The sequence below is a fragment of the Coturnix japonica genome, chromosome 10 (genome assembly GCF_001577835.2).
Source record: "Coturnix japonica isolate 7356 chromosome 10, Coturnix japonica 2.1, whole genome shotgun sequence".
Taxonomy (NCBI): Eukaryota; Metazoa; Chordata; class Aves; order Galliformes; family Phasianidae; genus Coturnix; species Coturnix japonica.
Genome location: NC_029525.1, coordinates 1,868,879 through 1,896,183, shown reverse-complemented (window position 1 = coordinate 1,896,183; position 27,305 = coordinate 1,868,879). Strand labels below are relative to the sequence as shown.

The following is a 27,305-nucleotide window of genomic DNA, read 5'->3' as shown; positions in this document are numbered from 1 at the left end:
CCCGTTCCCTTCCCTTGGATCACACAACCCAATGGGGAGTCTCTTCCATGCACAACCCCTCTTGAAAACTTACCTTGGGGATGAAGAGGCAGCCACATATTTAAGCACCTGGGTCTCACTGCTGTGGGCCCCAAGAATCAAGAGGAGCAGGATTGACTCATGGGATCTGGTGGGTTCCCACTCACCTGTCCTAGGGTTTGCAGGACAAAGGGCCAGAGGAGCACTCCATACCAGCACACCCAGCTCCAGTGTACAGGCAGCATCACCCTGGATATTCCAGGCAGTTTGCTGGAAGGCAGCCACTGCTTGGCAGTTACCTGGTTGCCTTACAAACAAACCAGAGCTCAGAGCCTCCGTCCTTGCACGGGGAGGGAAAGGAAAGCCCTCAGCATCAACCCACAGCACCAAGGGCAAGGATTCTTCTTTCACTGCATCGCCTTTGAAAGCTGCCAGCCAAGATGTGAAGCCTACACATACCCAGGGGCACCCCCAGGCTATTTTCTGCTGGAAAGAGGTGGGAGCGCCAGCAGAGCCTACTCTGCTCTGACACAAGCCCAGGGCTTGCTGCAGGGCTCTGGGAGCTCCCTGCCATCAGGATCCCCATCCCCATGGCTGGGGAGTCCCGTATTCCTGCCAGCCTGCAGCGCTGGCGGCTCCGAGCTGAGGACAAGGTGCTGGATTTTGAGTTCGAGGTGCTGAGTGCTCAGTTCAACCGGCGTGGTCGCTATGCCCTGCGGCTCTCCGTGGAGAACCCACTGCTGAGAGACAGTGGGGACAATGTCCGACTGCGTATTGGGGATGGGGACAGCGTGCCCTCCAGTACCGGCACCACTGACACTGTGCTGCAGGGTCACCTGGGAGAAATCTGTGCCTTCCAGAGAAAGAAGTTCACCTTCACCCTGCCCAGAGGTGAGATGCTGGATGCCATGGGGATGGACTTATAGCAGGAGACCCTACGGTGTCCCCTGTTCTGGGGATGGGCTTGTGGTAAAGGGGGATCCCATGGTATTCTCTGCCCCAGGGCTGGGCTCATCCAAAGAGGGACCCCAGGCTTGGAAACTCTCCCCTTGCCATGCCCATAGCTTTGCTCTTGCAGCAAACTGTTAAGCCTGAGTTGATCTCCAAAGCACCTGAGTGGTGCTCCTGCATTGGTGGCATGGGAGGGACACCAAGGCTTGACCCAGTGCTCCCATCAGGTTACTGCAAGAACGACAAGAACCACGATGTGAGGCTCCACATTGAAGCCTTGCACTGCCCTGGAACCCTACTGAGGAGGAGGAGGGTGGGTGAAGCCTTCTTCGCCATCTACCCCCGTCCTGACCAGCCACGGGTGAAGCTCCTGGCAGGGCGAGATGAGGACTGGTACCGCTACAGTGCAGTGCTGGCCCTGCTGCGGGCAGGCAGTGAGCAGCCAGCAATGCACTGTGGCCGCCTGGCCTTCACTGCTGCCCTGCATGAGCACCGGCCACCTGCCAATGTGTCCCCAGCACCATCACCCCGTGCCCAGGAGAGGGGACACCAAGCAGCAAGCACAGCACCATCACCTGCATCCCCAGCTGGGCCATCTCCAAGCGTCCCCTTGCAATCACCTGAGTCTGCCTACCACTCACTGCCCACTGAGGTAGGGAGCAAGGGGGAATACTAGGGTTGGGGCAGGACCTAAGGGGGTGGGAACCCAGTCCACTGCAGGGAAGTTGGAATTTTGTGAGCTCTGACATCCCTTCCAACCCAAGCCATTCTGTGATTCTTCAGCTCACTCCACTCTATTTCCCACTCAAGCACAGGGCCTGCAGGAGGGCTATGACCCCCTTAGCCCACCCCAAATCTCCTCACTCCCCATGAAGCACCACCCATGGAAGCAGAAACCTTCCATCCCCACCCTTCCCTTCCCTTCCCTACCCTGCCCTTGAAGGCTAGGAACACCTGGTCCCCATCAGCTGCAGCTGGAGCTCTGGGAGAGCTTGGTAATGGGAGGAATTTATTGTACAATGGCTGTTATTATTTGTAGTATTTTTATAAGGTTTGGTCTATGAGGGCTATGAGGAGGTGTGGAGGTAGAGGAGGATGATTAAATCTGAAAGAATGGGTCCTAGGGTGACTCTGGCTGTGTGGGGGTGCCCCTCCAAGCCTTCTCCACACCCCCAGGTGCCACAGGCTGATGCTGTGCTCAGCTCCTCCCTGGATCTGCGGGGTGACTCCACGGGTGAACAGTCCTCTTCCTCCTCCTCCTCTTCCTTGGGGCCACCACTGAGCTTCCATCTCTCCTCACCGGAATCCAGCCTGGACCCGAGCCCATGTGCAGTACAGGTTAGTGCAGGGCATGGAGGAGATTCTGGGACCAGAAGAATGAGAGAACAAGGCACCAAACTTTGGGATTTTAGCCCCAAAACACAGCCTTGTATTTGTGGGAGCCAGGCATGGTGTCAGTGAGTGGCTCATAAAACACCAACCGCTGGCATGTGGGCTTGTAAATCTTGAATGCTTCATCTCCCAACTCACATGGAGACTTCTGGAAACTGTCAGCATTAGCAAAGCAGCAGGCTGCACCTCTATGGCGTGCTGCAAAAAGCTGTGCAAACAAAGGGAAGCAAATGGGCCCTGCCCAAGGGGCATCCCGCTGGGAGCACATCTCTGCTGGGAGCGGTTCACACCTGTGAAAACATCTCTAGTGGAAGCTGAGATGCAGATGGGGCCTAGTCTTGTGCTCTGGGGTCCTCCCAGCACTCTGCTTGCTGTCCCAAAACCTGTCCCATGGCTGTCCCAATGGCAGTCCAAAAAGCTGTCCCCATGGCTGTCCCCAAATCCTGACACCCTGCCCTCCCATCTCAATTAGTGGAATATTTACTGGGTTGAACCCATGATTAGTGAGGCTTGATTGAGTTTGCTCAGCACATGTCTAGACAAAAAAGGCGATGGCAATCGATAGGGACAGGAGCGGGTTGGGGGTTTGAGGCAGCACCAATGCAATCCCCCCTCTCTGTGGGGCCCCAGGGGGAATGCAGCACTCGGCAACAATCAATCACCTGCTGCTGATGTCAGCGTGCAGGCATTTGCAGAGATGGGTTTTATTTAAAAATCAGAAGCTGGGAGGCAGGGGAGAGCTGACTGCTGGGAGGGGATGGGGTGATTCCAGAGCCCTTTGCTTGCTGGGGGTGAGGGGGAACAGTGGCCTTGCACAGTGCCTCAGTTTCCCCTTGAGATCATCATGGCAGGGCTGAGTGTTTTGGGCAGAAGGGAGCTGGGGGGGGATTGGGGTAGAAAGGAGAGCGCATTGTTGGAGTCCTCATCACGCAGAGAAGCTGATGGATGGGAGCTGAGCTCCTCCCAAAAGGCCAAGGCACGGCGATAACAATTTTCTCATCTCTCCTCAACCTGTGGCTAATGTATTCCTCAGCACGAAGCGAGAGGCTCTGCTGCCTGCTCAGGCACCTTGAGCACGTTGCAGAGCCAGATGGTCCCTAATTGTCCCAGGGTTTGGGCATGGCACCTTGCAGCTTGATGCACACTACCAGCCTGGGCATTTCCAGCCACCCATGTAGCTTGTGCTCAGTGCCACAGGAGAGCGGTCAGGCTGGGTGAATACAAATCCCACAGCACCACCCCCAGGGATGCCTCCTCCCACCCAGCCACGGGGAGATGCCAGTTTTGGAGCTCTCCTTGGCAGACAGATCTGGTTGCCAGCCCATGAAGGTGTGTTGCCAGGCCAGCTGGCAGACGGGTGCCCATCCTGCAGCAGCAATCTGTTGCTCTCAGGGCACGGGGATCACAGCCCTCCCTCCCCATGCATATGGCCACTGCGTTAGGGGCTGCACTTGGGTCCATTTTGCCCACCTATGGCAGGGTTCTTGTGATGTGGATGTGCACGCCACGTGCCCCATCTTGCTGAGCGATGGATGAAAGCTTTCCACCCTGATAAAAGCTTCTGTCTTCCCCTCACCGGAGCTGAGCTCTCTGTTAGTGGGTGATGGATGGCGCGTGTCTCCCATCTGTGCCCCGGCCACCTTGTGTCACTCATCGCTGTGACAGCCAGGGTCATCCCACTGCTGGGCTGAAGAGAAGGGCTGCGAGGCTGCTCCATTCACTGGAAACCCAATGAGGCTGAAAAAACAAACTTTGCCGGCAGGGCGATGAATGACGCCGCTCCGGCGAGCAATTTGTCGGCCTTTGAAAGGCTGTCAGGTTGATGGGTTCATTGGGGACTTCACAGGCATCCTCTGGGCACTCTGCATCCCACATCATGTGTCCAGCATCCCACAACCTGAGTGCCATATCCCACACCCAACATCACACGCTCGGTGTTCCTTGTTGAGCATCCCATGCCCTGTGTCCTGCTCCTTTGAGAGGCATCAGAAGGGAGCTTAAGGTTGAGATGACCACGATGCTGACACCAAGCCACCCTCCCAATGGTCTTTGCCTTCTGCCAGCTGATTTTTCTTTGGTAATAAGCTGCATCCCAAAGCTCTGGGCATCGCAAGGCTCTGGGTCTCCCACCCCAAGGAGACTCAGGGTTGACCCCTCATCTCCAAAATGGGCTTTGAAGAGTGGAAGGGGGGAGATTTTTTGCTTCCTAGATAGTATGGAAATGATACATTGGGGTGCTGGGGCTGTTGGGGGGAATTTCTTTGTCCCAATGCCCTGTTTGCAATTATGGAGATTGAGATGAGGTCAGGAATCTGGTACTAGAAGAGCAGCAATAAGTGTTTTCTCAGTTCAAATGGAGCAAAGAGCTGGAGGTGGGGGCTGAGTGGGGATAAAGGGGATGCAATTCGCTCATCTCAAAGCAGGAACCCTTGGGGGAAGCACATCGCATCGACGCATGGAGCGAGCGGTGTCTGCTGGCACTAATTCCTGCAATTTCAGTCATTGTGTCCCTTTAAGTGTCAAAGCTGCTGCCTTTCTGGGAGAAGCAAATGGGGTTAAAGAGAGAAAAATTGCTCTGTTTTAAGAGGAAGGGGGAAGGAAATCGCGCGAGTGGCGCTGACTAATATAGCGAGTGTAAAGCTCCCCTAATGGAGCGGGTGGGAGGCTGGGCTGCCAACACTCTCATTACGTGCCAGGTGAATTGGGACTTGTGCCGCAGGAATGGAACCAAATGGCTTCAGCAAACGTTGGTCTATAGGGATCCCCCTGCCCGGGGCAGGGATTGTCCTGGAAAAGGGCTGTGATGGGTAGGGAGGCCCCAAACTGCCCTGTGATCTCTAATGAGTACCCTCAGGGTCCCCCCGAGGTGACAGCAAAATGGCATTGAATAATGAAGGAAGCAGTGCTGTCACAGTCTATGGGGCCAGGGATGTCCTCTGCACGTGGCAGGAGGATTCTGTTCCATCTCCATCCCCCCAGGAATAATTGGGTTTGGCCGCTTCCCCGAGCTCATTCCGGAGCTGCATTGCCTTCCTCACTCCACTCATCGGAGACAGGCCGGGGCCTGTGCCATGCAACTCGGCATTAATAGAGCCTAAATGAGATTTTGCAGCCCCAAATGTGATTAGCTGCCTGCTGCGGTGCAGGAAGCGGGAAGGGCCAGGGATGAGTGGCACCAGGGTCAAGGTTGTGAGATACCCCCAGATCCGCTCCTCCCATCCCTCTGTGCTGTAGCGGGCAGGGGATGGGTGAAATAGGCTGCACAACAGCATCTCTATGAGGAGTCAGAACCCCCGCAGCCCCACACAGTGCCCCAGCCTGTCACACCATGCTGCAACTCCATTGCCATAACCACAGCACTCAGTTAAAGCCCAACACTTTATGCCTCACAACGTGCTGAAAGGAGCCTGGGGAGCCATTGGGGAGGAGAGCTCACACCGGCCCCAGTCCATCTTCCCACTGTTGTTTTATGGGGTCTCCAGGGGCAAATAAAGCTGTGCCATCCAATAGCTGCCCATAAATCACTGATGATGCTCCAGGGGAGCCCCGATCACACTGAATGCAGAACCCCATTCTGCATCACACCACTGGCATACCTCCCCACTTCACAGCGTCCCGTGTGTGCACCAACCCCTCCATCCCCTCCCCAAGCCACTCTGGGCCACACAGCCATGGGGTCAGTGATGCTCCAGCTCCAAAGCCCCAAGCTGCAAACTCCATGAGCCACAACCCCACTCCAGATGACCAAAGAGCATCCCAAATGCTGAACCCTTCCAGCTGGGTGTTGTAGGGCAGCTCACTGTGGCACTGAGAAGGACTGGGGGTACGGGCTGGCAGTGTGCTGTCTGCACGGCTCACACCTGCTGTTTCTAAATGGTTTTGTCACCGTGCTGAGCTTTCCTTAGCTGCACCATTTGTGAGTTTTCTATTAAAACCTGCTGCTAATTATCACCCCGCAACCGTTGCTAGAGGTACGATACAATAGATTTTCAAGGAGATATACGTACAGGCGTTGGCAGCTGAGATATGTGCTGGGATACCTGCTGTGTTATCCATAATGGGGGAAGAAAAATGGGAAAACATGAGAAAATAGCCCCCCCTCCAAAAAAAAAAACAGAACGCCAGGCCCTCCCCATGCTCTCTGAGCCATCTCTTCTGGGTGCTGCCGTGCTCCCTGTGTGTCTTTGGGCAGTGTAAAGAGCAGACAGGGGGTTGTTTGCCATGGGGAGTCCTTTGGTTCCACCCTGCTGAAGCCAGCACGGTGCTCACAGCGGGGTGGTGACATGTGGGGGGTGTAGGACAAGGCAGCCCCTTGTTAGGGACCAAGGAGCTGAAGCCACGTGTCGGCTGGGATCTGCACGCAGAGGCTCTGAGCAGCCCGCGGGGCGGAGGGAAATGTTACAGTGCATTATAAGCACCGGGGATATGGGGATGGGGAGGGGGGATGTCTCTCACATGCCCGGGGTGTGAGCAGCAGAGGGACTGTCCCCCCACCATGAGGAGCAGCTTGCGGCCTCTCCGCTCCTCATCGCATCAGCTGGTGTGAATTAATTGGGTGGGGGGAGGGAGGGGGTGCCTGCTTCTCCCCTTCTCAGAGGGCTGGGCTGGATTCCCAATATCTGCCAAGTCCATGTTAACACAATGTGGGGGCAAAATGGGCTGACTTAGCCGCATTGTTAGGGTCTAAGAGACAGTGCTTGGGCTGCAGCGTGTGGGTACCATTGCCTCCATCACCCACCTATCATCACTTTACCCCCTGTCTAGTGGAGTAAGACATTCTATGTAACCACAGTGTGTTTTTCCAGGTGAGAACCTCTCTGGGAGTTCCTTGCTGGGACTTAAATCCACACGTGGGGCACTGGGAAGTAAGCGTGTATAATATCAAAATCCAAAAGTGATGTCAAAGCATTCGGCTGCTTGGGTTTGGGGATGATATCATAATAAATAAAAGAGGGGGCTGATAAATAAAACAAGATGCCCAAGCAAGGAGAACTGCATTATGCATGTGCCAGGGGATGCAATTAGGCAGCCGTGCTTTGGGTTGGGCAGGCACAGCCCCGGCATTGGGGCACAATGCAAGGGCTGAAATTTTGCTAGGGAGAAATTGCTTATTTTTCTCCCCACGCATCTTCCCCCACAGCAAAACCCAATGGGTGCAAAGATGGTGTGGGATACATGACTAGAACCTGCTGCTGTCTGCTTGGGATAACTCAAAGAGCCAGGAGCAGCTTTATGGAGCTGTGCAGTGCAAGCAAACTGTTGCTTGCTGTGTGTTGTTCAGAAACACTGCGCCATGCAGCCCCTCCATCACCCCATCCCTGTTTCTTGCACCTCCCCCCCCCCCTCTCCCGGCAGCCCTGGTAAGTCCCAGGCAGGAGTTGTCTCTATTTCCATAAACCAATTACCCCCAGATAATCTCAGGAGATTTAAACATCAATATCCTAAACGCCAGAGCGAGGGTTGGTGCAGGTTGGTGCGTCTCTCTCCCTCTCCATCCCGGTGCCGCTCCATCACAGCATTGCCATGGTAACGGGGGAGTGATGGAAGTGTGAGTGGGGGGGGGGGATTCGGGATGCAGGACACATGAGGGGCCTTTTAGTAACCATAGTGAGGGAGGCAAGGCAGAAGGGAATTGCTGATTGTTTGTCAGGGTGCTTGCTTTGAAGGAGGGCAGCATGCGAGAGGTGGGTTTATCTGCATGGGAAGGAGCTGGTGGGAGCTGGGTTCCACCCGGAGCATCACCCCAATAAGATGGGAATGGGATAGGGATAACCCCGTTTGCATGGGTTTGGGATGCTCCGCTCTCACCCTGACCCACGTGCACACCAATACATCGCTGCTGGCCACCATGCTGCAGGGCTGACCTTGGCAGGTGCAGTGCAATTAGTGGCACAAAGCCTGCTGCCATCAGAGTGGGATACAGGGTGAAAAGCCCCCATGCTTCTTCCTTTCTGCACTTCAACAGGGAGAGAAGAAACTCAAGGTCGCTGCTGAATGCTGCTGAGCTACCCAGCAGCAGACAGCCCCGCTTGCAGCCCGCTGCTGCCCTGCCCCTTCCATTGGGAAGGTTTTTTTCCCCTCCACTTCACAGCTCTTGAATGCTCTCATCCTTAGGCAAGTCTATAATGAAGGGGGCCCAGAGCAGGCGGTTCTCACCCTCCTCCTCCTTCTCTTCCTCCTCCTTCCAGGCCTGGCTTCATTCGGACCCCAAGCACGTTGCCAGTGGAGCAATCCCCCATAGAGCTCATTACTGGAGAGCTGATTTTCCTGCAGCCCCATGCAAATTCCCACCTGCCCAGACTGCCCAGCTCAGCTCCACATCCCACAGGTGGGCTTTGCTATCCACAGCTGCCCCAAAAAGGGACAGCAGGAGAAGCACAGAGAGCATGTCCCTTGCAGCAGTGGGGCAGTGAGAGGCCACTAAACCCATCCATGCACCAATGGGGCAGTGAGGGGTCACTGAACCTATCCCTGCTGTAATGGAGCAGTGAGGTGTCACCAAACTCATTTATGCTCCAACAAGGCAGTGAGAAGCCACCAAACCCATCCATGCAGCAACAGGGCAGCAAGGGGCCACCAAGCCCATTATCAAGAAGAGAGGGAGGTCTCTCCACCACCAACCACTTTCTCACTGCTGTGTCTACCCCAGTGGGACATTTGTGACACTTTCGATGACACCACATCACAGCCTCCATGGTCCCCATCCAAGTCAGGGTGTGAGCAATGGATGCTCCCGCAGACAGGTGCCCAAAGCAGAGAGATTCACCCCAACCCAGCCCTGATGTACAAGACGTGCCACAAGGGCGGAAACAGCACCAACGAAGCATTATCAGGATCTGCAGCCCCTATCGCTGCGGTAATTATTGCTCAGCCTTGTTACGTGCTGGCTTTAATGACAGCGGTCGTTAACATTCAATCTCCTCTCTTCCCGGCAGCCCCCTCCCCATCCCTTCATCATCAATACTGTGGATAATTAGCCTCTGGAGCCTGCAATAGCCCTTTGGATAAAAGGGGCTGTGCATGCTGGGGTCAGGTGTTCAGTGCACGGCACAGGCTCAGTCCTCACCCATCCCAAAGAGCCCAGCGGGTGGGGGCTGAGCATCCCAAATCCCCTTATTATCCCTCCTTGCTTGAGGGGAAGGAGCTCCCCAAAATGCTCCAACCAATGATTCTCCCATAGGAAAGAGCCATTTGGGGATGTGCCCCGGGCTGGCCAAGCAGGAGTTAAGGCTGGTGCCTCTCATCAGGCTGGGGGAAGGGAAGGCCTTGATGGCAGCATAAAGAGAGGGCGGTTTTGCCTTCCATCAGCTCCTTTCTTTTTTTTTTTTTTCCTGTTAGAAAGCACCGCTTTGCGCTTGTCAACTTGTAGAGCGAGCAGTGGGGGCAGAGCTGAGATAAAGGCAGGGAGGGAAGGGAGCATGGACAGGGCCATGGGGCACCCGTTGGGTGTCACATCCATTGGGATGCGCCCATGTCACCCCTGCTGTGAGGAGGGGATAAAAGCAGGGAGATCCCAAAGACGGAGATGAGATCCCAAAGATGGAGCTGAGACCCAACAAACTCACTCCGTGCTTCCCAACCCCCCATTAGCAGGGCAACGGGATGCTTTGAGTGATGGATTTGGGAGCACCTGAGGAGGGCACGGCTCTCCCCATCCCATGTGTTTTCCTGTATCTGAGGAGCGAAATGTTGCGCCAATGCGTTCGGAGAAGCCATAAATAAAATATGACTTAGGGGAGGCTGGCCCAACACCCAGACGCCCGCCAGGCTGCGATTTCCCATCAAACCCACTGGTGCATCTCATTCATTGCAATAATTGTTGGTTTCTCACCCCAGCCCGCTCTCGTACGGGGTGTGTGGGATGTGGGACTGGGCGGAGAGCGGGTGCCAGCATGGGTTGATGGCACTCAGTGGCCCCATGCAGAGTGTCACTGCACCTGTCCCTTCCCATCAGTGTCTGCACACAATGTGCTCACCTCCAGCAGCCAACACCTCGCTTATATGGGGGGGTGGGGGGTGTGAGCAGGGGGATGTGTGCCCATCTGGATAACCCCTCCTTGCCCAGTTGGCTACGGGTGAGCTGCGCTGAGCTGAGCTCATCCTCCTTGGCTACCTCCATCCCTGTTCATGCCAACCTTTAGGGCTGCACCACAGAGAAAGAAGGCTGCCCCTTCCTCCTCCTTCTTCTACTCCTCCTCCTCCTTCCAGGCTGCAGGGCTGTGCCAAGCCGTCTGCCCACATCAGAGCATCAGCTCTGACACCCTGCAGGGAGCCCGTGGTGCCCCAAGCATCCCATGCACACCCCAAGCCTTGGATATCACCAACATGGGGACAGGCCAGGGAATCCCTTGGCACAGCAACCCAGTGGGCACTGATGGCCCCATTCCATGGCAAACCCCCCAAACTTCCTATATTCAGAGTGGGTTGATTCAAAGCAGTGACAGTTTTCCCCATCCTTCACCATTTGTGACTCCCCCCCAAAGGGGAAATGGGGAGGACCCCACTCACCCTCATCCCTGAGCGATCGATACGATGGCTGCCACTGACCCCAAGCCCCACTGCGAAAAGAAACCAACAACCAAACCAACCAACCCTAATATCCATAAAGTTAATTTCTGGTGATTTCATTGCCCCCTCCCCGGGGAGCCCTGCTGCCGGCCAGGGGGGGTGTTTGGAGCTACAGCCCAGGGGGGGTCAGCAAAAAAAGGGGTCTGCGTCTGATGAATTATTCACAGGGGTGTCACTAAGTGCAGAATTAATCCTTTTGCTTCCAGCTGGCTGCTGCACTAAATTATCACTCGCAGTCATGCGGGAAAATGCTGCGGAATTCATTTAGCTGATTATTGTTTTGATCTGGGAGCCCATCCTCTCTCCCTTTCCCCCCCCATCTCCAATCCCCCCCTCCTTCCCCACCCTCTCCTTGGGAAGAGCTGGGTGAGGAAACAAAAAGGAGTGCAGTACGGCTGTGAGCTGGTGGGCTGCTCTGGATCGGCCCAGCTCTTTTATATGGAGTGCAGCTAAATAAACCCTGGATATATGTGTAGCCCTATGCAGGATACTCAGCCCTATGGGGGTATAGTGGGGTTGGGGGGTCCCTACTCCCCCCCTTCCCCAATAGCAGAGCACAAATGGGAACAAAAGATCTGAGACAAAGAAATCAAAGGCTGGGCCGGAATGTGGTTTGTTAGTTGAATGAAGGGGAAAAAGTCTCATGGTGGAAAATTAAGCTGGCTTTGCACAAATGGAGGCAGGCATTTCCCCTTCCTTCTTCCTTCCCTGCTCCAGCTTTGCCACCTCGCATGGTGAATGGGAGCTTGGCCATATAGGATACATGTGTACGGGATGTGCGCTGCCGGTCCCGAATCACACGTGGAGATACCCACCTCCCCGGGGGGTTAATTAATCACCCCTCGTGATTAATCACCCTGGTTATTGAACACCTCTTTTTATTCATTCCTCCCTATTTATTAGTCACCCTTGCTGGTTAATTGCAGCTCCATCAGCGATCGCTGTGCTTCCCTGGGCATGGCCAGTTTGACCCGTGGAGGTCCAAACATCACCAAAAACAGAAAGCAGAACACCCCAAAAAATAAAGGGAGGGGGGGAAGATAAAGGAAAATCCAACGCTGTTATTTTCCAGGCGACGCCAACTCAACAGGCTGCTTAACCAGCCTTAATTTATGTAATTGCTGCCATTTAGGGAGCGGGAGCTGAGCGGTGCGTGGTGTTCCGATTGTCGCAGCGCCAGCCAGGCCGTCAGCCCTTGCATGTAAATGGGTTTCTGGGTTTTGGGGTCGTTCTGCTGCATGGCCAACGTCACCTTGTGCTTTGGGGTTGCTTTGATTGATGCCTGTCCATGATGGGATGGGGGAAAAGCTGTGCAGAAACAGCCAACGTCTTCGTTAAGGGGAATTGGTCGCCTGCCGCCCACCGGCCCCAAGGGAGCGTTCGGGGCAGCGCTAATTGAATTAAGAGCACGCGCTCTGCGGAGAACCAGGGCTGGGCAGCAGCTGGACGCCGGCCCCAGTAATTGCAGGCAGACCCTAAACTGTTGCATTTTGCATGATTCCGGTCCTTGTGGGGCTTTTGATGCTGTTTGAGCTTTGGGGAGCACGGAGCGCTCTGCATCCATGCGGAGGATGATTGTTCACCTCCAGGAGAGCAGCAGGGAGGTGGGAGGGCATATCGGTTGGGCGCAGTCCCCAGGGTGCTCAGCATCACCCCGTGGGCACGGCTCTATGCCCAAAGCCAGGCACGCAGCTCTGTCGCTCCCTCCATTAGCGGCGACTTCCCCCGTAACCAGATTAGCGGCAAGTCCATAACAGTCAGCCTGGCGGGAGCAGGGCAGGGGAAATGAGGGCAGAGAAATCACATTAAGGCTGCCGGCAGTGTCTGGTACTGCTGCCCTGGGCTCCCCCCAAAAGCAGAGCTCGCCCGGCTCCATAGCATTGCCCCCGTGGCAATGTGCGCCCGCACCACTTTCCATCTCCTCGCTCCATCCCGAATCCATTTAGTGAATTCTCCTCTATTATCGCTGCATTAGGTTTTAGACCCCAGGCACCTCCACCTCCTACTTTTCGACTGCAGAGGAAAAAAAAAAAAAGCAGCTGCTCTCCTCCTCCCAGCCCTTTGTATTGATAAATGGAGCTACAGGGGGAATTCAAACCCAGCCCTCGTGGCGCTAATATCTCCCCATACCGCTGCCAGCTGGCTTTGCCATAACAGGTCCTTACAGCTCCGCTCTGCTCCTTCAATAGCAGGGGGGAGCCTGGGGGCAGCAGGGCTTGCAAAGGTGCTGAGGTTGGGGGGATTGCTCAGGGTAAATTGGGGTCTTGCTGTTGGAATTCCAGTTCTTGAAGGCTCGGAAGGATCCTCATGCCATTGTGTGCTGAGAGGGGTACTACATTGTGTACTGCAGGGAATCAGGGTGTTGCAAGGGATAGGGGTGCTGCATAGAATGAGGGGCTGCAAGGGAATGGGGATTGCAATGGGTTGTGGGGCTGCAAGGGGTAGGGGTGTTGCAATGGGTTGGGGGGTTGTAAGGGATGGAGGTGCTGCAAAGGGTTAACGTGCTGCTGGGAGTGGGGGTATTGCAAGGAGTGGGGGTGCTGCATAGGATTGGGGTGACACAAGGGATTGGGGTGCTGCAAGGTGTGGAGGTGCTGCCTAGAATGGGGGGTTGAAAGGGAATGGGGGTGAAATGGGTGGGAGGGCTGCAAGGGATGGGGCTATTGTAGTGGGTGGAGTGCTACAGGGGGTGGGGATATTGCAATGGGTGGGAGGGCTACAAGGGGTGGGAGTGTTGCAGGAGATGGGGGTACTGCATAGAATGGGGGGCTGCAAGGCATGAGTGTTACAATGGGTGGGAAGGCTGTAAGGGGTGGGGGTGTTGCAACTGGTGGGAGGCTGCAATTGAGGTTGAAAAGGTAGAAAGCAAATTAGCAATAAAGGAAAGAATATACATCATAAAATCCAAAGAAAGAAAAGCTATTTATTTTTCCCTCCAACCCACTGAGCTTTATGGCTCCCCTCCTGTGCCCAGCATAAAGGGGTGCTGTCATAAAGAAAGTCAATGGGAGGGGGGCTGCCACTGGGCCCACCCTGCTTGGAGGGAGGGGGGCTGATTGGATGCTGCAAGGTGCTGGGGGCTCACAGCCATCTGCTGACAGCCCCGCCGATGGGGGCTGACACCCTACTAATGGGCCGTGCGTGCGGTGGCAGCGACATGACAGCCCCGACAGAGCGGCTGCGTTGATCACAGCCCTGTCACTTCCCCACTGCTGAGCCCCGAGATCAAACCTAGAGGCTTCTGCTTGTACATGCTGGGGGGCTCACCTTGAATGCTTTCATTATGGTGGGGAATGGGGAAAGCAAAGCGATGCAGGGCCCTGGCAGGGAGCGTGGTGCTGGAGATGCATGCTCGGTGTTCATGGTGTGGGGATGGGGCTGCAAGGTGAAGGGATGCTGCAGGGAGAGAGGGGGCTGCAAGGATGAAGGTGCTGTGAGAGGTGAAGGTGTGGTGGTGCAGCAAGAGATGCTGCAAGGAATGGGGGTGCTGCAGTGGGATGGGGGTGCTGAGAGGGGGGGAGATGCTGCAAGCAGTGATGAGCCTGCAGAGCGGGGATGCTCTGAGGAGGGAGGAGGCTGAAAGGGATAACGGTGCTGCAGTGGATGAGGATGTTGCAAGAGATGAGAGTGCTGCAAGGGGTGAGGATGCAACAAGGAGTGAAGATGCAGCCGTGGGTGAGGATGCTGCAGGGGATGAGGATGCAGCAAGGGGTGAAGATGTTGCAGGAGGGGTGAGGATGGAACAAGGAGTGAGGGTGACTGCAAGGGCTGTTGCAGCTGCCCTGGCCCTGCCGGCCCCGCATGCCGAGTGCCATCTAGTGCCCGCCCCGCAGCCCTTCGCCTGCTGGGTCCGTCTCTGACCTGAGTAAGAAAAGGAAACGCCAGAGCACAGCTCCGGGCTGCGGGTGTTGATGGATCGCTGCTCCCCGCAGAGCTGTGTCAGCACATGGGGTCGATACGTCAGCAAACAGGAAGATAGATGGGACCCCGGGCTGCCCCCTGCGCTCCGCAGCACCCCCAAAGCGGTGCCACGGGGCGGCTCCATCCATCGCTGCTCCGTGCGCACCTCCTGGCTGCGTGTTTCAATATGATTCGGGGGGTGGGGGGCGATGGTGGGTGGGGGGAGCAGGGGGAAGAACCCTCGTCCGCTTGCAGTGGGGTGGGAAGGTTGGGGACCCCACTGTGGGATCACCACTTCCTGCAGCCTTATCAGCTCGGAGCAGGCAGCAGCACGATGCCAACGTCCCCACTAAATGGGGCTCAGCTCAGATGAATGCCTTCGATCCGATCCAATTAACGCCCAAATTGAATAGCGATGCTTAAGCTAACACCCCACCCCCCTCTCCATCCCACACCCAAGTTCAGCCTGGGTTCAATCAGATTCATCGCCTCGTCCACACCTAAATCTGCACTCAGTGCTGCTCCTCCGTGTGGGGAAAGTGAGGCAGGCTCCAGATGCTGAGGATGGAAGAAATTCCCTCCTGACGGCTTCAGGAGCTTTGGATCCTAAAAAGAAGGGAAAAGAGAGGAATTTTCCCTCTAATCTGCCTAAGTCGCCACAGCAATTTCGCTCCGATAAGCAAATCTGTGCTTATCCCCTCGTCAGAACAACAGCGGAGTCAGGATTAGTGCTTGTCCAGGGATGTGTTTATTGGGGTTGGGGGATGAGGGGAGGGATCTGCAGCTTTGTGAGCTCTGGGCTCACAAGCAAAATGAGTTGAGGCATCCTCAGCCCACAGGGAGCTATAGGGATGAGAGCGAGTGCCAAGGGAGGAATCGATGCCAGCAGACCAGGGAGCATCAAAGCATCTCTGGGCCATTTGTTAAGTAAATATGTAAAAAATCAAGAGAGGGAAAAGAACACAAAACTTGGCCTAAGCCAACAGGGGGAGGAAGGAGGAGGTAAGGGGGGGAGTTGGAGGGGGCTGTTGCGTCTCTTTGGGGGATGAAAGGCATGCGGGATGGCAAGGAAAGCTTCAGAGGATTGTAAATGATGGGGGAAAGAAGGAGGGAAGAAAATGAAATAAAAATCAGCAGGAGTTTCAAAGCCTGCCTGCTTTCAGATGTGGCTGAGCAGCCTTTCATCCCAGACCCCTGCAGGAAGGAGAGATGTGTGCACTCATGGTATAGGGGAAAAGGAGAGTAAATACCCTTAACTCTGCCCTCCCCTGAGGTCCCAGTGTGGGCTATGGGGAGTGGGCAGCCCTGTTCCTCCCATGCCCCATTCCCATTGCTGGCTGCTGTTGGGATAGGTGGAGGCTTTGGGGTGGGGATGTGGGTGGTGGCAGAGGGAGATGCTCAGAGGTTGGGGAAGGGTCTCCAGTCCCCGTGCATTATTGATGGAGGGGATAATTGCATGCTTCCTACAGCTCTGTGATGAAAAATTCATACCCTGGGATGAAGCACTGAGGGTCTCCATCGACCCACACTGGCCCCTTTGTTTGCCAGCACCGGGGGGACACGGAGATGGGACCCTTACTGGATGACCCCTGCCATGCAGGCATATGGGGAACAGAGACCGGGTCTGTCCCCTGCTTGAAAGCCCCACACATTCCAGCTGGAGATGTGAGCAGCATCTCAGCTCCACTACAGCCCACCCCAACATTGCTGCCTGCAGATCTGAGCTGGCCGCTGCACTCAGAAGTTAATGGAGTGCGCTGAGATCCAAGGCATGGAAATGAGGTGCCAGCACCAAAGGACCGCCTGGGACCTGCCACCAGATTGCCTGCGTGCTGGGAGAGGGAGATAAGGCAGAGGGGGGCTGGGGCTGGGAACGTGGGTGGCTCTGGGGGGTGTCACAGCCATCCAGCTCTGCCTGCTGGGTTTTGGGGCCAAACTGCTGTGGTTTTGCCCTGAACTGGGACAGGGCTGCCACAGGAGGGAGCCCAGCCAGGTTGCTAAGAGCAGCTCAGCGTTGTGTTGTGGTGACAGCAGAGATGTCCCCGACACCGCAAGGCTCAGTGGGGCTAACACAGACTGCTGGCCCTGATGTCTCCTCGCAGCTCCACCGGGACGCCGTGGCCCTGCCACCCACTGATGCCTTGTCCACAATCCTGCCCAGGACGCAGCAGAGGTATGGGGCACTCAGCAATGCTACACGGGGTCCCCTGCATCCCAGCTGGGAATCAGCCCTAGGTGTCCCCCTGCTCTCTGCCCACAGGTCCCAGGATGTCCCCCAGGAGCGGGTGAGCATGCTGTGGTGACACCCCCAGGATCCTGCTTCCCAAGGGGGGGGGATAGGCCCCAGCACAGAGCTGCTGGTGTTCCTCTTCCATGTAAATAGCAGAGCCCTGCTGCGTCGGCACCCCAAGGCCACCTGGTGCTGCTGGACCCCCCCAGCTGCTGTGGAAGGACATCCTCAAGGCTGAGCTTTGGCAGAGATTCGGGAGGCTCGGCTGCCTCCTAACACGCAATCCCACTGCTGATTATTTTCCCTTTGGCACCCACTAATGCCATGGGACAAAGGAGTTCTTCCCCCCCCTCCCCTTAAAAATGAACCTGGCGTCCACCCCCATCCATGACCCATCCCTTCATTTCAGGGGTTGCAAACGCTGGGCAGGGTGAGGGTTGGGATGCTCATGCACATGCAGCAGCTTCAGGGTGTAATCCAGGGTGTCCATCCAGGCAAACCCGACCTTGGGAGGGTTCCCACCCCCCCAAATAGGGCCATGTGCTGCCCTTGCTCCCGTGGCCACAGCTGCATCGTCCTCATCCTCGTCCTCCTGCATGGCCACAGAGAGAGGCCAGGCAGGGGGAACAGGAAGGGAAAATCCCGGCTCTGAATCTGTCCCTCCAGTACCTGCTTATGTTGCTCTGTCTGCCCATTAAAATATACCCCAGTGATAGTGCTTCCCTCATAGGATGGAATGTCCCCCTGCCCAGAGGCTGACAGGCAGGGAATGGAAAGCTTGAGATTAAGCCCACCTATGGCATTTCTGCAGCCCTTAGGAGCAGAAGAGTTCATTTTCCCTCATAGGGGTGACAAGAAGAGAAAGAAAAATGAGGCGGGGGTTGCAGGATGACTTGCTGGGGTTGAGGGGTGTAAGGAGTGGTGGTGGGTGGGGAGGAGGAGGAGGCTTGGGAGTGCAGGATGGGTAGCAGGGGAAGGGTGGGGAGAGAAGGGTAAATAGAGGGATAGGGGAAGGGTGGATGGATGGAGAAGGATGGAAAGGGAAGGAAAGAGTGAGTGGGGAAGGGAAGGGAAGGGAAGGGAAAGGACCATGGAAGGGAGGGAAGGGGAAGGGAAGGGAAGGGAAGGGAAGAGAAGAGAAGGGAACAGAAGGGAATGGAAGGGAAGGGAAGAGAAGGGAAGGGAAGAGAAGGAAGGTGAAGGGAAGGGACAGGGAAGGGAAGGGAAGGGAAGGGAAGGGAAGGGAAGAGAAGGGAAGGGAAGGGTGGGTTGATGGATGAGTAGAGGGATGAAGGGGTGGGGGACAGTTGGAGAAGAGGAAGATGGATGAGTGGAAAAGACAAGGGTGGATGGGACAGGAGAAGGATAGATGGATGAATGGATGGATGGATGGATGGATGGATGGATGGATGGATGGATGGATTGATAAGAGAAAGATGGAATAACAGATGGATGGATGGGTGGATGGGTGGATAAGTGGATGGAGCAGGAAAAGGTAGACAGTTGGAGAGGAGAAGGATGGATCAGTGAATGGGTGGATGTAGAAGAGAAGGACAGATGACCAGAGAACAAAAGGAAAAGATGGATGACTGGCTGGAGCACAGAAGGGTGGATGTGTGGAAAAGAGGGAAAATCAGTATATTTCATAGTCTGCACAGGTGTCAGAGTGTCAACTGTGTGCTCCATATCAACAGGAGGTGAGCAGGTACCGCCTGGCACTGAGACGAATGGCAGGTGATCTTGTGTCCCTGCACCAGCGTGTCACCAGCCTGGAGGTGGAGAATGGACACCTAAGGCACAGCCTGGCTGGGCGTCAGGAGCCGGGCCATGCTCTGCTTACTGATGGGGATGTGGATGTCATGACCCGGGAAGAGGTCCTGGACCGTCTGGGTGAGTGGTGGGGAAGGGAAGATGGTGGAAGAATCCTCTCCTTGGCACAGTGGAGGGAACTGTGCTGTCCCATATGTGCTGAGGATGTGGCATGGTCTCTTGCAGCCACCATGAAGGGAGAACTGGTGTCCAGCACAGCGGAGATGAGACAGCTAAGGGACCGCGTGCAGCAGCTGCAGAATGAACTGATCCGGGTACTGGGATGTGGATGGGGAGGGAATGAGGTGAAAGCACGGGACCATCCAGCTGACCCTCTAGGACCCCTCCACAAGACCATCTCGCTCCCTGCCATTCTCTCCCTGGGGGTTTTCCCTTTCCTTCCTGCAGAAGAATGATCAGGAGAAGGAGCTGGTGCTGCTCCAGCGAGCCCACAAACAGCAGCAAGCTGCCCTGAGACGGTGCCAGGCGGAGGTGGCCAGGACAAAGGGCCTGGAGGAGGTGGTGAGGCAGCAGGAGAAGGTGAGATGTGGTGGGCTGGGGACACTGGTGGGTGCACCAAGTAACCAATGGGACCCATAGTCCCTTCCCACCTTTCTGTGAGTGCCACCATCACAAGCTGTTCCCACCCCTCGGAGACACGAGGCCATGCCTGTTCCCTTCTGCAGGTGATCAGGGTGATGGAGCAGATGCTGCAGGAGAAGCTCTCCAGGGGTGCTGAGAAGCCAGCAGGTGGGCATCTGTCCCTTCTGGTGCTTTCACCCCACAAGGACCAGGGTCTGTGCAGGGAGGATGGAGGAAACCACATCCCCTGCGACCCCAAGTTTCCATCCTGCAGGAGAAGTCCCAGCTGGGCAGCTGCACACCCAGCTGCTGGCTGAGAACCGCCGGCTGCGGGAGGAGCTGGTAAGACCCACATTCCCTCCATTGCCCTCTGGCACCCCACTGCCACCGCAGGATACCTTCAGTGGCACAGAGAAGCTGTCCCTTCTGGCCAAGCTGGAGGAGGCACAAGCCCGTGGGCGAGCAATGGAGAGGCAGGTGGGCATCACCAGCACCCCCAGATCTGGGGAGGCTCAGAGGTACCCCCCAGAGCAGCCTAATATTGGTCTCTCACAGCTGGAGGAGGCAGCAAGGAGATGGGCACGGGAAAAGCAGGAGCTGGGCACTAGACTACTGGAGCAGGACCACGGCTTTGGGGGCTCAGCCCCACACTTTCTGCATGCCACCACCCTGGTGAGCATCCTGCAGGGATGGGAATACCCTGCAGTGGGGCTGGCAGCTGGTGGCAGGAGGCCCTGCCCCACATTTTGAGGGGGTTTGCCACAAATTCCCCAGAAGACATGGGGAAAGAAACCCCAGTTTCAACCCCAGAGGGCCTGTAGACCTCTGAGAAGTGTTCATATCTCCCACCAGAAACGGCCCCCAGAACCCACCTTACCCCCCAGGAGACCCCGGACCCTGGACCCGCTGCCATAGGTGGTATCCCTGGGTCAGGATGCTGGAGACACCCAGAGAAACCCAGAAATTCATGCTCACAACAAGGATCCACTGCTTTTGGTGCAGAAATTACAGAGCAAATCAGAGGCAAAGCAAAATGGGAAGAGGACAGCCATCTGCCCCATGGCATAAGCAGGGCTGGAGCCAAGGCTGAATGCACTGAGCTGATGGAGGTGTCCCCAGGCTGGGAACAACTGGGGACACCCCATGTCACTCCTGGCGCTGGAGGGGCCGCAGTGTCAGGTAGATGGGTTTGTCAGGGACGAGGATGAGGTCGAACTTGGTCCCAACTTCCACTGCCCTCTTGGTTTCAATCTTGAAGTTCTCCAGGATCTGGGTTGGGAGAAAGAGCAAGTAGGGAAAGGTGGGGATGGATCCTCCCCAAGTCCCCTCCAGCACGAAACTTAGGGATGCAGATGTTGCAATAATGTAAGGACACAAATGTGGAATTTAAGGGATGTGGCTGGGGCACTAAGGATGATGGTTGTGACAGTTAGTGACAAGGTTTAGTGACAGGTAAGTCAAGTTAAATGTTTGTGATCTTGGGGAATCTTGGTGATCTTGAAGGTCTCTTTCAACCAAGATGGAAAGTCTTTTCTAGCCCATATGATTCCATTACCCACCCCATCCCAAAACCCAGTGCTCACATGCATGAGGAAGAGCTGCATCTCCAGCTCGGCGATGCGGCGACCCAGACACTGCCGTGGCCCGAACCCAAAGCTCAGCCCCTTGAAGTGCTTGGAGCCCATCATCAGCCAGCGCTCAGGGTTGAACTGCTCCGGCTTGGGGAAAACCTCAGGGTCTCGTCCCATGGCGTAGAGACCAACCTGTACCAGCGTCTGGGGGAGAAGGATCAACCCAAGGGGCTTGCGCCCACATCCACCCACTGCCACCCATTAGTGCCCCACATCTGGCTGCCAGCTGTGCTCAGAGCCAAGAACAAAGCAGAAGGGGATAAGGAAGGACCCGGTTTCCCATCTCACCCCATAGCCCAGGGTTCACCTTGGGGGGGATGCGGTAGTCCTGCAGGATGACCTCCTGTGTGGTGTACCTCTGCAGCGTCACCGCCACCGGATGCAGCCTGCGGGTTGGATGGGGTCACCTGGTTGTGGGACATCTGCATCCCGCTGTCATACAGGATGTCCATCCCACCATCTTTCTGTGCTGACACAGAAAATCAGGGAGAAGGAGCTGGGTGTTCTCCATTCCCCCCTGCTTCTTAGCTACCTGAGCGTCTCCTTGATGGTGGCTTTGAGCAGTCGAATGCTCTTCAGCATCTTCACCCTGTCCCCCTGTGCCTCCTGCTTGGCCGCCAGCACCTCTGCCCGTATCCGCTCCTGGATGCCTGGGGACCTTGCCAGCTCCAGCATGGCCCATTGCAGAGTCATGGAAGTCTGCAGCAGGGCAGAGCTGTGCTCAGCACCACGCACTGCCCCATTCCCACCACCAACACCTTGCCCGGTGCTGACCGTGTCAACGCCGCCCGCCATCATCTCGGTGACGCTGGCCTTGATGTCATCCAGGGGCAGCTTGTCCTGCACAAGGAGGCTGAAGAGGATGCCCGTGTGCTCCTCAGTGCTCTTACGCTGCAGCCGGATGTCCCGGTAAACATTTTGGATACATTTGTCAGCTGAGGAAATATAGGGACATAGTGCTGAGCGCCTGCATGCTAACCAAGAATGTGGGGCTTTGTGGCTGGGGTGGTTCCGTGGAGCCACAGAATCAAAGGATCATCTGGTTTGGAAAGGACTTTCCATACAGGTTGGAACTTTAAGATCACCAAACCCCATCATTAATCTGATCCGCCAAGTCTTAGTGCCACCATGAGGGTGATGACTGAATGGCAGCCTTAGCACATGGCTCCCATTTGCTGGTGGCTTTTCCAGTAGAGCTGCTTATACTTTAGACTGGGCTGGGTGGGCAAAGCAGGTGGGACACAGCTGTCCCCCATCTCTGTCCCCCCGGGGGCTGGTTGTTGTCCCAAGTGCCACCACCCCCCTGACCCTCCTGCTCTTCTTGATGTGATACTCACTATGGCTCATGTTCCTGCGTGGTTCCCCACCACTCCATCCTACAAGCTCCTGATAGGCTTCCTAGCTTTACTGGCCCTACAGTGGGATGACCCTGAGATGGGCAGCTGGATGTGGGAAAAGCTTTCTGTGCTGGTGAGCTGAAGACGAGCTCTTAGGACTCCCTTACCCTATGGACAGCCCGCGAGGAGCATGGAGGAAGAGCACTTACCCTGTGTGAAGATGGCATCCCAAGCATGCACGTGGTCACGCCATGTCTTGGTGTTGAGGTGGCGGAGCAGGGCAGGTGGCACATAGAGCATGGGCGAGGTGGTGTGGAACATGAGGGTGACGGCATCGATGAACTGCTGTGCCTCCGGGTCCACAAAGTCCTGCAGCAGCCCCAGGCGCTCCCCATACAGCACGTGGCACACAGCTGCAACATGGCACCCATCAGGGGACCCAGCCTATGGGATCTCAACTGTGTGCCCTCCACTATGGCCAACTCCAGGCCGCCTGGAGAATTTGGCACCGTGGTTGAGTAGAGTTGGCCATAAAATGCTGTGCTATCATCTGATGTTGGGTTGTTCCCTGTTTGTCTGGGGAGAGTACATCCCTGAAGACCCCAAGTCTTTGGGATAGAAGCATCCCTAAGGATGCGGCTGGGGGAAAGGCAGCACACCACCCATCCCTGCTGCATTTTGGGGATCTCTGTGGGGCAAACTCACACTCCAAGGCAAAGCGGAAGAGCTCGTGGCTGAAGTCGGCCGTCCAGTGCTCCCGGCCACTCTTCTGGACCTGTGCCTGTGCCCGCCGCACAAAGTCCTCGCTCACCTGGTTCAGCAGGGGCACAAAGCTGCCCACCACCTGCGGCGACAGCACCTCCTTGTTCAGGGTCAGGCGGTCCGAGCGCCAGGCCTCCCCTGTCCTGTGGAACACAGGCAAGGGTCAGAAGTGTCCCCAAGGCTGCCATCCCCATCCTACATCCCCATCGCCCTTCTTGTGCTGCGGCTTCCCATCACCCCCAGTGCATGGGTTATAGGGCCATTGGGTCGTGTTTTTGGGGTTCCCATTGGGGACAGCGTAGATGATGGTGGAAACCTGGGATCTCATCAATGGGAAAGATGTGGGTAGAGACCCTAGGGTCTCATCTTTGGAGTTCACATTAGGGTGTGGAGCCCTGTGGTCTTGCTTTTGGGCTTCCTACTTGGGGCAATGTGGGTGGTGGTCTTGCTGTTGAGGTTCCTGTTGGCTATGATATGGGGGGGGGGGGGGAGCTCCCATTTTTGGGTTGCACTCACTTGAGGAGCACGCCGTAGGGCTTGTTGCGGTAGTCGCGGTATGCCACCCATGGGGGCACGCTGAAGCGCTCGGGCAGCATCCCCTCTGACTTGAAGAGCGTGGCTGCATCACGGGGGTTGATGATATTCACACTCTCGTAGACACCCAACTTCTCCCTGCCGCCATTAGGGGGGTCAAAAGATAATAGGATTTCAGCCTAAAAGCAGTGCAAATACACATATCCCACCAAAATACCAAACTTTGGGGCATCTCCTCCAGTCACAACCCTATGGTAAGCTCAGAGGGAATGCTACTCCCACCCATCCCCATGGCACCAAGGCAGCTCAGCATCCCTTTAGCTCCCTTCTCCCCCATCACCCTCACCTGTAGATGGGCCCGAAGCGCTGAAACTTGCTGGCCATGATGTTGTGCACGTTGTGGAAGCCACCCTCCTTCCAGAAGTGGTACAGGTTGAGCCAACCCGTTCTCCATTCACCCGGCACCTGATCGAAGGGCCGAGCTCCTGTGGGGCCAGGCAATGGGCAGTGGACCCCCGCGAGGGCTGGGATCCCTCCAACATATCGGCATGCCTGAAAGCTGCCCGCTATGGGTGCAGCCCTGGAGAGCATGGGAGCGAGGCGAGCACACGGCTGGGGCGACCTCGCTCTTATCCCTGAATCTTGGGCTCAAGGTGAGGAGCTCTTGCCCGCCTCCAGCACGTCACGGGGCTGAGTGCTGGCGAAATGCCCCAAAGTGGGTTGGGATGGGGGGGCACAGGGTGGCCTTGCTTTGGGGGACAGCGCTTGGGGAGCGTGCTCCTGCCCCGTGCAAGCTGGCAGCCTGTGCAAGCCCAATACAAGCCATTCCAACATAAAAATGAGCTTCTCTGCCATCAAAACGTTTTGTTTCCCTGCAAAATAAATGATAAAAGAGCTTGCGGTGCTGCTGGTTCCACCCCACCACAGCTCAGCTTCAGAGGGCACGGACCCTGAGAGGTTCCTGGGGGCGACAGAGGGGTGGGAGCAGCCACCCAACGGGGATTTGTTGAGCTGGGGACTCACCAGGGCTTTATTTTAAGCAGTTTAGTTTTAAGCAGCCCCCATTCCTTCCACTTCAGGAGCAAAAACAGCTGAGCCCAGCTGGGGGCGCGCCTGTCCCATCCACTGTCACCAATAGAGCGACCTGTCCCCTCCCCTACGCGTGTCGTCGGGTCCCAATGGACCTTCCAAAAAACTGGCCCTCTGGGGGTGTTTGGACCACCGGTTCCTTTTGCGTATAGCACTTGGGTACGATAAACGCAACGGTTTGGAGTCTTTGTGATAAAGAGGGGGCTGGAAATGGGGCTTCCCCTTAAGGGGACAGGGCTGTGACCGTGTTTTCCCATAATACTGATGATGAGAAATGGGACCCATGACACTAATATAGGGTGCTTCCAGCCCCACATGGGCTGTCAGTTTCCACCCACGGGGCTTTCTTCACTCTGAGCCCCTGTGAGCAGGATGACTAAGGACCACCCCATCACACTGCCCCCAAAATCACACTGAACGCAGTGGGAGATGCTGTGAAAACCCCAATCTGGGGGTGAAACTTTCACCCCCACACAGCCCACGGAACCCAGATGTGTGGAAAACCCCCATCATTTCCCAGGCATCTGGAGCAACCGGTGCTGGGAGTGCAATGATTTGTCATGGGGGAGGTCAAATCAATGCCTTACACCAAACCTACAGCCCATACCCTGACCTGAAGTCAATGGGAGCAGCATTTTCTGATGGTCTTTTTGCTTCTTATAGGCACAAGTGGTTTCTCTGGTACCCAAAGGGATGTTGTAGGTACAGGTGGTAACAAAGGGATGCTGCTGGTGAAGATGGTACCCAAAGGAATGCTGTGGGTGCAGGTGGTACCCAAAGAGATGCTGAGGCTGCAGGTGGCAACCCAAAGGGATGTTGAGGGTACAGAGAGCATCTGGTACCCAAAGAGATGCTGTGGGTGCAGGTGGCAAACCTAGTACCCAAAGGGACATTGTGGGTGCAGATAGTGCCCAAAGGGATTGTGTGGGTACAGAGAGCATCTGGTACCCAAGTGGATACTGAGGTTACAGGTGTTAAAGGGATGCTGTGGCTGCAGGTGGCATCCCTGGTACCCAAAAGTATGCTGTGGGTACAGGTAGTACCCCTGATACCCAAAGGGATGCTGTGGGTGCAGGTGGTACCCGAAGGGATGGCAACCCTGAACCCAAAGGGATGCTGTGTGGGTGGCAATCCTGAACCCAAAGGGATGCTGTATGTACAGGTGGTACACAAACAGATGCTGTTGGTGAAGATGGTACCCAAAGGGATGCTGTGAGTGAAGATCATACCCAAAGGGATGCTGTGGGTGCAGGTAGTATCCCTGGTACCGCAGAGGATGCTGTGGGTACAGAGAGTACCTGGTATCCAAAGAGATGCTGTGGGTGCAGGTAGTATCCTCGGTACCCAAAGGGATGCTGAGCTTACAGATGGCAACCCTGGTACCCAAAGGGATGCTGTGGGTACAAGCAGTACCCAAAGGGATGGCAACCTTGAACCCAAAGGGATGCTGTGTGGGTGTCAACCCTGGTACCCAAAGGGATGCTGTGGGTGTCAGGAGGAATCCCTGGTACCCAAAGACATGCAGACCATCCCTCATAGTCTGTGCATGTCACCAGCCATGCACACACACAGAGCATGCAACCAGAGCCAGGTTTTGCAGGGTTTCTCACAGAACCTCACCTTTGCAGGATTTCCTGGGTCTATTGTCTGCACGCAGAGCAGCCCCGAGGCTGCACCCAAGGTCACAGCACAGACAATCCCTGCAGCAGGCGCCAGCTCCATCCTGTAGCCCTACAGAAGCTGCATAAGAGAAAACCCCACAAAGCTTTTGTCCCGGACCGGCAGCGCTGCTCTTTGCAGCCACCCTTTGATATAACACAGCAGGAAACCAGCAATGAGACGCAGCTCTCAGCCTTCCTGCAAACCCACCCACATTCAAATAAACCACCCCGAAATAACCCAGGGGAACAATGTGCCATAGGCAGGGTGAGGTGCTGAGCGCTCCGTTTCACACTCTCCATCACCACATTTTCCCTATGAGGCCCCAAGGGCTGCTCTCCCCACGTGCTTTCTGCTCATGGAACGCAGAGCGGTTTGGGGGGTGGGAAACACAGCTAGGAAGGAAAAAGCTCAATGCTTTTTTTCTCACTTATAGGAAATTTAGTGTTGGGCTTTTTCCCCCCTTTGCTTTGTGAGCGTTGAGAAGGGCTCTTGAAACTCAAAGGGCGGCGCTTGCAGCTCCGCATTCCCGTTTCTCTCGGCCATCCCCGCCTCCTTTCTGCCTTCACACTTCTCCTTTTAGCTCGGGTTCGCTTCTCCTTCCCTGCATCAGGGTGCTGCCTTCGCATATGGTGCTGCCGGGATGTCTGCTGCCAAGCCCCAGAGAGAGAGAAAATGAAGAAATAGGGCAGGGGAGCTTTCCATAGCAAGCTGTCACCCAAGCAATGATAATCCCCAATGACTTCCTACCCCTACCCACAGGAAGGAGCCCCAGGGGTTGAGAACCACGTGAAAAAGCCCTAAAAAACAAAGCTCTACAACGAAGCCATAACCCCAAACCTT

General features: G+C 55.9%; 2 protein-coding genes across 2 annotated transcripts; one reads left to right on the top strand and one right to left on the bottom strand.

The window, feature by feature from the left end:
- The first annotated feature begins 324 nt into the window (after positions 1-324).
- CCDC33 (coiled-coil domain containing 33) lies at positions 325-22,972 on the top strand. The gene is made up of 12 exons (XM_015872774.2): positions 325-909; positions 1,197-1,621; positions 2,146-2,307; positions 16,932-17,002; positions 17,090-17,114; positions 18,754-18,949; positions 19,055-19,143; positions 19,277-19,408; positions 19,555-19,618; positions 19,725-19,927; positions 20,006-20,122; positions 20,303-22,972. The coding sequence occupies exons 1-12, from the start codon at positions 609-611 to the stop codon at positions 20,363-20,365; spliced, it is 1,848 nt and encodes a 615-aa protein (XP_015728260.1). The 5' UTR covers positions 325-608; the 3' UTR covers positions 20,366-22,972.
- Positions 20,415-24,378, bottom strand: LOC107318663 (cholesterol side-chain cleavage enzyme, mitochondrial). Its single transcript, XM_015872775.1, has 9 exons — positions 24,061-24,378; positions 23,697-23,852; positions 23,124-23,323; positions 22,628-22,831; positions 21,856-22,016; positions 21,614-21,780; positions 21,389-21,467; positions 21,034-21,225; positions 20,415-20,719 (listed from the first exon to the last, which is right to left on the bottom strand). The coding sequence occupies exons 1-9, from the start codon at positions 24,303-24,305 to the stop codon at positions 20,597-20,599; spliced, it is 1,527 nt and encodes a 508-aa protein (XP_015728261.1). The 5' UTR covers positions 24,306-24,378; the 3' UTR covers positions 20,415-20,596.
- Between the last annotated feature and the right edge of the window lie 2,927 nt (positions 24,379-27,305).

Bases quoted from the DNA above. Each gene is read 5' to 3' on its own strand.
- CCDC33 (XM_015872774.2), top strand. From the start codon at position 609: ATGGCTGGGGAGTCCCGTATTCCTGCCAGCCTGCAGCGCTGGCGGCTC. The intron at 1,622-2,145 runs GTAGGGAGCAAG...CCACACCCCCAG, and splicing joins ACCACTCACTGCCCACTGAG to GTGCCACAGGCTGATGCTGT. The intron at 19,409-19,554 runs GTGAGATGTGGT...TCCCTTCTGCAG, and splicing joins TGGTGAGGCAGCAGGAGAAG to GTGATCAGGGTGATGGAGCA.
- LOC107318663 (XM_015872775.1), bottom strand. From the start codon at position 24,305: ATGCTCTCCAGGGCTGCACCCATAGCGGGCAGCTTTCAGGCATGCCGA. The intron at 22,017-22,627 runs GTAAGTGCTCTT...ATATTTCCTCAG, and splicing joins GGATGCCATCTTCACACAGG to CTGACAAATGTATCCAAAAT. The intron at 21,226-21,388 runs GTGAACCCTGGG...CTTCTCCCCCAG, and splicing joins ACTACCGCATCCCCCCCAAG to ACGCTGGTACAGGTTGGTCT.